The 10,529-nt window shown below is 36.7% G+C and overlaps 1 protein-coding gene across 1 annotated transcript in view; it reads right to left on the reverse strand.

Moving 5' to 3' along the window:
- Positions 1-10,529, reverse strand: part of OPHN1 (oligophrenin 1) — a gene marked incomplete at its 5' end in the record, with an annotated part of 249,567 nt that overhangs the window by 77,325 nt on the left and 161,713 nt on the right. The window contains one exon of the mRNA XM_011980563.1: positions 1,849-1,933. Within this exon, the coding sequence (XP_011835953.1) occupies positions 1,849-1,933 (85 nt within the window). The remainder of the gene's footprint in view (positions 1-1,848; positions 1,934-10,529) is intronic.

Here is a 10,529-nt window from a genome sequence, read left to right on the forward strand (position 1 = left end):
AGTTTATTACATTTGTATGATTATTTGTCTTCTGACTGTCCCCTTTACTAGAATAAGTTCTTTAAGGTCAGAGACCATATCTATACACAACTGCCTAGTGCCTAACATCACACTTGGCACGGAGTAAGCAGTCAGGATATTTTTACTGAATCATTTAGTGATTTAAAGATGTATGTGGCTGGAGCATAATTACATGCTGGGAAAAAGAGCCAGTTGAATGAGAGAGGATAAAAATAGAGGAGAGAGAAGGGATGATTGCTAGAGGACTTCTCTTGAAAGGTTAGAGATAAGGGGTGATTTAGTTACCTAGAACAGAGGGTGGAGACCTGCCCTGGAACACAGCTATCTTTGAGAACTCTAAAGGGTATTTACTGGCTGGTGTATATTACGGAACCATGGATGAGTCTCAAGAACAAATATCACTTACTGGGGGTGCTGCCCACTCACACTTTCAGGTTGGACCCTCTTATCTTTGAAAAGGGCCACACTGCCTATTATAGGATGAGCTGGGAATAATGCAATGTGGGGAAGGCCTTACAAATCTAAGAAAATGTTGAGACTCCTTTGAAGGAAGCTACAGATACAGAATCACTTATTCCCACTATTCTCATCACAACAAGACTTCTTAAAGTGTTCATAACAGATTGCTCTCTGTCTTTACTGAATTACCAAGCCATTCAAAGAAGGCCAAAGCTCCTGGGATAGGGGGCAGGAGAAGAAGATGCCCCAGTGCCAGGGGCCTTATAAGTCAGAGACACTTAGATTTAAAAAATACAAGCTGGGACCATGGCTAATACTTAATGGAGAAAGTGGTGCACCTTGGTTTCCCCATCTGCAAAGCGAGTCAAGTACCACCTAGTACACTTGGTTAATGGGAGAAGAAAACAATGACACTATCAGTGTAAACAACTAGCCGCAGCCTAGTACAGAATAAACCCTCCAATAACAGTTATTTTCTTCATCAGCAAATGCAGGAGAAATATTCCTGGAAAGAACATTCAAGTTTATGGAAAGCTCTAAGATGATGCTACAGTAGCAAAACATTTAACAGTAATATCTGAAACCCAATCTATTTTGGATTAGTGAGATTTCCCAGAGCTTATGTATCAATCTTAATGGCTCAAGAACACAATCATTGAAAAGAAGAGGCTTTCGTACATAAAGCATGATACATACTATGAGACATAAAGAGTGGTAAGAAATCAATATGTTTAAAAATATATATGTCTCAAACACCTTTTGCATAATATAAATTTATGCCAATAAACTGAATAATATATTCATCAATATTGCACATTCCCAAATTTTGTTGGTGAGCTAACTTCTTTCCATACTGCTGACAGTTCATTTAGCTCCAACATTATTACAGTTGTATTTTCTTGGTTTTTATTTCCATTATCTGGATTAATACATGATACGTAGCACATCACATATATAGACCATTTTTGCCCCAATGCAATTTGATGTTTCAAAATGGGTATTATCCTCTAAAACATGTTAGCCACCCTGAATAGTCCCAGCTCCTGATTCTACTAGTGAATCCATCATGACATCACTCTATCTGTGAAGAGCAAAACATATTCAGTTATTTCAAGTGCATGATTTTTGAACATAATCTTTTTAGCCTTTTTTCAATAACAATTCTATTATTTTTATGCTTCTCTTGCTTTAAACTCTCAGATTTAAAAAACAGTCTTTGCACATTCTTGGCCAGAAATCATCTTCACATGTTTTTTCTTAAGCAATTCTATCCAGCCTCCTGGAACTGAGACCACATTAACTCCACTCAACACCCAGAGAAATTTCACCAGCTATGAAAAGCAAACTACCAATTCAAATCAGGCATACCTGAGGTAGAATTTCAAGGAACTGGTGATTGTCTTAATGTCCCAGTCACTATTATGAAAATCAACATCTCCTGGGCATTTAGGATCTATTTGAGAAAAGTAAACAAAAACCAAAAGTTAATCATCAAAAAAACTTACATTTTCCCTCTTTTAAAAGAAAAACAAAGTATATTACCCTAAGTAGTTTTTAAGAGATCAAAACTTTAGAAGAAGCAAATCTTTGATGTTTCAAAAACATGACTGCATTCTGGTCTACCATATAAGGAATAAGAAAGTAATCTATCCAATTCGCACAACAAGAAAACACTGAACAAACAAAATCAACTCTTCTTAGATTCATCAGATAACTGGGGTCATAGGGTAAATGGCTGTCCCCAGAAGTGAGGAGATAGAGAGAACCAAATCTTATTGTAACAGAAGCACAGGAATAGAAAACTCCTTGGGAACCAGCACTGGGATAGGATAACCTAACCTGTAATTTACAAATTGCTAAGGCTTAATATGTTCGGATTTGAGAGGTAAAAACTCCAATGGCACCCAGTCCAAAAGGGGCTCCCACACTTTTGTGAATTTTACCTACAGGAGTCCTATCAAGTTTTGATGGTGAAAAATCCCCCCATGCTTCCAGCAGTGGGGAAAGATAAGTAGTCATTTAAAAATATTCACAGACCCTTCTCTTCTTCTTAAAAAGGTCTTCCCTCAAGAGAAACTGTTTTTACCAGATCATAACCTCCTGCAGTTTTATCAGAACCTAAGTGAACGAGGTGAAGGGAAATACCAAATTCCAGACCCAATTTGCCTTCTAGTCTCTCCCAAGAGGGGAAAAAAAAATCCTGAGAAGAACTTAAGTAAGTCACAGGCCAGGGGCACAGCTCACTAAAAGAGACATAATCTTATAGAAGACTTCCCCACTCATGACACCTTACCACCGTATCAACTGGGCTCATATGTAACTACGGAAATATGACTAAAAGAATTGTGCCTCTCAGATGATATTTAAGTTTTTAGGCAAAACCAAAAATAACAGAAGCGGCAAAAACAAGAACATCAGAGTAATGTTTAGCCTCTATCAGACGCATTTCTATATACTAACAATTAACTATTTGAAAAAAATTTCAAAAACAATCCCATTTACAATAGTATTAAATAAAGAAAAGCTTAGGAATAAATTTAGTAAAGGAAGTGAATAACTGCTACACTAAAAACCATAAAACACTGATAAAACAAACTGAAGACACAAATAAATGAAAAAAATAGTCCATGTTCATGGATTAGAAGAACTAATCTTGTTAAAATGTCCATACTTCCCAAAGCGTTCTCCGGGTTCAATGCAATTCCTATCAAAATTCCAAGGTCATTGTTCACAGAAATAGAAGATAATCATAAAATTCATATGAAATGACAAAACACCCTGAATAGTCAAAGCAATCTTTAGCAAAAGGAACAAACATGAAGGTATCACACTCTCTGACTTCAAAATATATTATGAAGTTATTATAATCACAACAGCATAGTACTAGCATAAAAACAGACCAATCAACCAATGGCACAGAATAGAAAATCCAGACATAAGCCCAAGTACTTAGAGTTAATTGATTTTTTGAGAAAGGTGCCAAGAACACTCAACGGGGAAAGGATACTCTATTCAGTAAATGGTGTTGGAAAAACTGGATATCCTCATACAGAAGGAAATTGGACCCTATCTTATAGTGTGTACAAAAATCAACACAAAATGAATAAAGATTTAAATGTAAGACCAGAAACCATAAAACTACTACAAGAAAACATAGGTGAAAAGCTCCATGACATTTGTCCAGGCAATGATTTCTTGGATCAGACTCTAAAGGCACAAGCAACAAATGCTAACATAGACAAATGGAATTGCACCAAACTAAAAAGCTTCTGCAAAGAAATGGAAACAACACAGTGAGGAGACAACCCACGGACTGGGTAAAAACAAGGGCAAACCATAAATCTGATAAGGGTCTGATATTCAAAATATAGAAGTAACTCAAACAACTAAATAACAAGAAAACAAATAACCCAAGTAAAAAATGGGTAAGAAAATATGAGCAAAAATTTTTCCAAAAAAGAGATACTGGAATATGTGTACTTGAGAAAGAGAGAGTGCAGTAGTTGTGAGACACTGCATTGAATCCCACGCTACCCTGTCACACAGAAGAAAGCAAAATCAGGCTGAACTCAGCTAAGGACAACCCACACAGGAAACATTTAAACCAGCCCTAGCTAGAGGGGAATCACACATCCCAGTTCTAAGCCTTGACACGGAAGGTTAAACTGCTCTGGGTCCCTAAGTAAACTTGAAGAGCACTCTAGGCCACAAGGACTGCAACTCTTACATTAGTCCTAGTGTTGAACTGGGCTCAGAGCCAGTGAACTTGGGAGGCATGCAACCTACTGTGGCTATGGGAGTCCTTGCACCACCCCATACAGCACACCTCAAGGCTCCAAAAGAGACCCCTTCCTTCTGCTTGATGAAAAGAGGGGGCAAGAGTAAAGAGGACTTTGTCTTGCATCTTGTATACCAGCTCAGCCACAGTACCCTAGGGCACTCATCAGAGTCCTAAGGCCCCTTTTCCAGACCCTAGCTCCCAGACATTTCTACACACACCTGGGGCCAGAAGGGAACCCACTGCCTTGAATGGAAGAACCCAGTGTTGGCAGGACCCATCACATGCTGACTAAAGAACCCTTGGACCCTAAATAACCAGAAGCAAAACCCAGATAGTACTCATTGGGCCTTAGATGAAATTTTGTGGGCTTCAGGTATGACTCAACACATTCCCAGCTGTGGTAGCTCTGGGGAGAGACTCCTTCTGCTTCAGAAAAGTAGAGGGAAAAGTAAAAGTGGACTTAAAAAGTAAAAGGAGAAAGTAAGGAAAGAATACAAGAGTCTCTGCCTAGTAATCCAGAGAAGTCTTCCAGATCTTATTCAAGACCGTCAAGGTGGTACTGCTACAGATCTGCAAGAACCACAGAATTACTGGGTATGGGATGCTCTCTAATGCAGATATGGCTTGGATCAAAACACTCAAGTCCTTTCAAATATCTGGAAAGCCTTCCCAAGAAGGGCAAGTACAAACAAGCCCAGACTAAGAAGACTACACTAACTACTTAACTCTTCGATGCCCAGAAACAGATGAACATTCACAAGCATCAGGACCATTCAAGAAAATATGACCTTCCAAAATGAACTAAATAAGGCATCAGAGACTACTCTTGGAGAAATAGAGGTATGTGACATATGAGACAGAGAAATCAAAATAGCTCTTTTGAGAAAACTCAAAGAAATTCAATATAAAATAGAAAAGGAATTCAGAATTCTATCATATAAATTTAACAAAGACATTGAAATAATTTTAAAAATCAAGCAGAAACTCTGGAGTTGAAAAATGCAAGTGACATGCAGAAGAATGCATCAGAACCTTATAATAACAGAATCGATCAAGCAGAAGAATTGATGAGCTTGAAGACAGGCTATTTGAAAATACACATTTAGAGGAGACAAAAGAGAAAAGAATGAAAAACAACGAAGCATGCCTACAGGATCTAGAAAATAGTCTCAAAGGGCAAATATAAGAGTTATTGGCCTTAAAGAGGAGGTAGAGAAAGAGACAGGGGTAGCAAGCTTATCCAATGGGATAGTATCAACGATATCAACTTTGAAGTACAAGAAGGTTATAGAACACCAGAGACATTTAACCCAAACAAGAATATCTAAAGGCATTTAATAATCATATTCCTAAAGATCAAGGATAAAAAAAAAAGGATCCTAAAAGCAACAAGGGGAAAAGAGACAAGTAACATAAAAAGGAGCTCAAATATGTCTGTTAGCAGACTTTTCAGTGGAAACCTTACAGGCCAAGAGAGAGCAGCATGACATAAAGTGCTGAAGGAGAAAAAAACTCTTACCCTAGAATAGTATATCTGGTGAAAATGTCCTTCAAACATGAAGGAAAAATAAAGACTTTCCAAGACGAACAAAAGCTGAGAGATTTCATCAATAGCAGATCTATCTTACAAGATATGCTAAAGAGAGTACTTCATTCAGAAAGAGAAGAACAGTAATGAGCACTAATAAATCACCTGAAGATATAAAATTCACTGGTAATAGCAAGTACACAGAAAAACAAAGAATATTATAACACCATAACTGTAATGTGTCAACTTCTCTTAAGTAGAAAGACTAAACAATTAACCAATAAAAAATAATAACTCCAACAACTTTTAAAGACATAGAGAGTACTATAAGACATAAATGGAAACAACAAAAAACTGAAAAGTGGGCAGAAAAAATTATGGTGCAAAGTTTTTATTAGTTTTCTTTTTCCTTGTTTGTTTATGCTATCAGTCATAAGTTGGCATCAGTTTACAATAATGGGTTATAAGAGAGAATTTGCAAACCTCTTAATAACCTCAAATCAAAAAAGATACAATGGATACACAAAAAATAGAAAGTAAGAAATTAAAATCATACCACTAGAGAAAATCTACTTCACTAAAAAGACAGAAAGAAAAGAAGGAAGACAAGACCATAAAACAATTAGAAAACAAATAATAAAATGGGAGGGGGTAAATCATTACTTATCAATAATAACATTGAATATAAATGGAAAAAACTCTCCAATCAAAAGACATACAGTAGCTCAATGGATAAAATAATTAGACTCTTGCCTACAAAAAACACATTTATCCTGTAAAGACACACATAGACTGAAAATAAAAGGGTGGAAAAAAGATATTCCATGCCAATGGAAACCAAAAAAGAACAGAGTAGCTACACCTATATTAGAAAAAATAGATTTCAAGACAAAAACTTTAAGAGACAAAGAAGATCATCTGTCTTATAGGACAGATCTCGTATTGATAAAATCCCTCAGCTTTTGTTTGTCGGGAAATATGACCTTCCATATTTATTTCTTTATTTATTTATCTTTCATGTTTGAAGGACATTTCCACTGGATATACTATTCTACAATAAAAGTGGTTTTTTTTTCTTCAGTACTTTAAATCTTCAGAAGATCATTATGACCCCATAATGATAAAGGGGTCAATTTAGCCAGAGGAAATAACAATTTTAAATGTAATACATCCAATGCTGGAGCACCCAAACATATAAATATTATTAGAGCTAAAAGGAGAGGTAGATTTCAATAGAATAATAGCTAAACACTTCAACACCCCCACTTTCAGCATTAAACAGATCTCCCAGACAGAAAATCAACAAACAAGCATTGGACTTAATCTGCACTATGGACCAAATGGATCTAGTAGATATTTACAGAACATTTCATCCAATGGCTACAGAATACACATTCTTCACCTCAGCATATGGAACATTCTCAAGGACAGACCATATGTTAGGTCACAAAACAAGTCTCTTTTTTTGAGACAAGGTCTCACTCCACCACCCAGGCTGGAATGCAGTGGCTCACTGCAGTCTCGGCCTCATAGGTTCAAGCAGTCCTCCCATCTCAGCCCTGGCTAGTAGCTGGGACTACAAGTGTGTGCCACCACACCTGGATAATTTTCTGTACATTTAGTAAAGACAGGGTTTCACTATGCTACCCAGGCTGGTCTCGAACTCCTGGACTCAAGCGATCTGCCTACTTCAGCCTCCCCAAGTGCTAGGATTACAGGCGTGAGCAACTGCACCCACCCGTAAAGTAAGTCTTAAAACATTCAAAAACCCTGAAATAATATCAAGCATCTTCTCTGACCACAATGGAAAAAAAAAAAAAAAAAAAGCCAGAAATCAGTAACAAGAGGAACTTTGGAAACTATATAAACACATGAAAATTTATATTCTCCTGAATGATCAGTGGGCCAATGGCAAAATTAAGAAGAAAACTGAAAATTTTCTTGAAGCAAATGATAGTGGAAATGTAATATACTAAAACCTATGGGATACAGTAAAAGCAGTACTAAGACGGAAGGTTAGAGCTATAATGCCTACATCAAAAAGAAAAGCTTCAAATAACCTAATGATTCATCTTAAAGAACAAGAAAAGCAAGAGCAAGCCAAACTCCAAATTAGTAGAAGATAAGAAATAATTAAGATCAGAGCAGAAATAAAATGAATTTGACATGATAATAAAACAAAAAGATCAATAAAACAAAAAGTTGGTTTTCTGAAAAGATACATAAAATTGACAAACCTTTAGCCAGATTAAGATAAAAAGAGAGAATATACCAATAAATAAAATCAGAGATGAGAAAGGAGACATTACAACTGATAATGCAGAAATTCAAAGGGTAATTAGTGGCTACTATGAGGAACCATATGCCAATAAATGGGAAAACTAGAAGAAATTCATAAATTCCTAGACACACACAACCTACCAAGATTTAACCAGGAATAAATCCAAAACCTGAACCGACCAATAACAAGGAACAAGATCGAAGGCATAATAAAAAGTCTAACAGCAAAGAAAAGTCTGGGACCCAATAGCTTTACTGTTGAATTCTACCAAACATTTAAAGAAGAACTAATACTAAACCTACTCAAACTATTCTGAAAAAATAGAGTGGGAAGGAGTACTTCCAAACTCACTCTACAAGGCCAATATTACCCTGATACCAAAACCAGACAAAGATACATCAAACAAACAAACGAACAACAACAACAAAAAAACTACTGGCCATGACCACTGATATATATATATATATATATATATATATATATATATATACTCAACAAAATACTAGCAAGCCAAATTCAACAAATTTTAAAAATCCTTTATCATGACCAAGTGGGATTTATCTCAGGGATGCAAGGATGGTTCAACATACACAAATAAATCAATACAGTACATCATATCAATAAAATGAAGGACAAAAACGATATAAGAATTTCAATTGATACTGAAAAAGCATTTGATAAAATTCATTATCCCTTCAGGATAAAACCCCTCAAAAATCTGGGTATAGAAAAAGCATGGCCCTGCCCAAGGCCTGTTCCATTCTCACTGAAAGTAAACATCAATTTAGCCATGTGTCTGTTAGGATCCCTAATATTCATAAGACACTGTCAACTCCAATTTCAGCTTGATTGTATAGCATGTTGGTCTACATTCATCTGACTAGACGATGATTTGTACATTATAATTACTTCTCAGAGAATAGCAATTCCAGCTTTATAGTCTGTAATTCATTTTTTTTTTTTTTTTTGAGACAGTTTCACTCTGTTGCCCAGGCTGGAGTGCAGTGGTGCAATCTCCGCTCACTGCAACCTCTGCCTCCCAGGTTCAAGCGATTCTCGTGCCTCAGCCTCCTGAGTAGTTGGGATTACAGGTGTGTGCCACCACACCCAGCTAATTTTTGTATTTTTAGTAGAGGTGGGGTTTCACCATATTGGCCAGGATGGTCTTGAACTCCTGACCTCAAGTGATCTGCCAGCCTCGGCCTCCCAAAGTGCTGGGATTACAGGCGTGAGCCACTGTGCCTGGCCATAGTCTGTAATTCTTACATACATCTTTGTGACAAGACAGTATTCATACAGGATTACCTGAAGAACATGCAGCCCATCTGTTCCTCTAGATTGTCCACTGTGAACCACTCTTTTCCACCCAAACACCCTACCTTCTGAATCCGTGGCTCACCACAGCTGTGATTATTGGAAGATTTTTTAATTTTTTTACTCATTTGTATCTGAAATTTTTATGCAAGAACTCACGCTGATATCTTACAAACTCAACTTTGACTCTTGCTTGTCTATAAACCAATCAAAAGAACAAACTAAACAAGTTCTTAGGTCTGTGGATCTCATGAAGATAGAGAGCAGATTGGTGAGTATCAGAGGACAGGAAGGGTAGCAGGAGGGAGGATGAGGAAGAAAAAAAGTTTCCTCCATAAAAAGAGTTATTAGGTTTAGGAAAAGTCAGTGTAGTTTAATAGAAGGAAAACTCTCTGAAGAATCAGAATACAGGAATCCCTCTGGAAAAAAGCATTTACAGTGAGAAACACAAGGTTTTAGAACTCGGCTGATAGAAGATGACAATGTGATTAAAAGGTAGCTGCAATGAAATACAAATGATAACGAAGGACAAAAATTATTCTTAGCGTAATAATAAAAGAATACTTTTTTTTTTTTTAAGAATACTTCTTTAAGCTAATAAAGATTTACTGTGATGTGCTGGTAAATAATGAACAGGTCGACACAGAAGGTGGAGAGTGCTGATTTTAGCATTTGTCAATTTCCATGTGAATCAACCATGGCTGATTTGAAGTGATCAACATAATGTCAATGAACGTGAAGTTGGGAAAATATGTGTACAGTTACACCTTTTGAGCAGGTACCAGCTGCCTCCAACACACCATTGAGTCAATCTCAAATGATCAGCTCATATCACCATTAATGGTGCAATACTAGAAGCTTATTATCAGAAGCCAGAAAAGGATGTCTGCTATCACTAGTACTACTTATCATTTGGACAGAGTGTCTAGAACAATGATTCTCAAACACAGCTTCTAGAAACATCTGAGAGGCTTTTAAAAATGACAATACCCACCTTCCCCCTACATCAGGTAAAGCAGAATCTCTGATTCAGGTGAGTCCTGATACTCTTTTAAAAAACTCACCATGGAATACTATGCAGCCATAAAAAAGGATGAGTTTGTGTCCTTTGTAGGGACATGGATGCAGCTGGAAACCATCATTCT

The sequence above is a fragment of the Mandrillus leucophaeus genome, unplaced genomic scaffold, assembly GCF_000951045.1.
Source record: "Mandrillus leucophaeus isolate KB7577 unplaced genomic scaffold, Mleu.le_1.0 Scaffold1046, whole genome shotgun sequence".
In the NCBI taxonomy this organism is placed as follows: Eukaryota; Metazoa; Chordata; class Mammalia; order Primates; family Cercopithecidae; genus Mandrillus; species Mandrillus leucophaeus.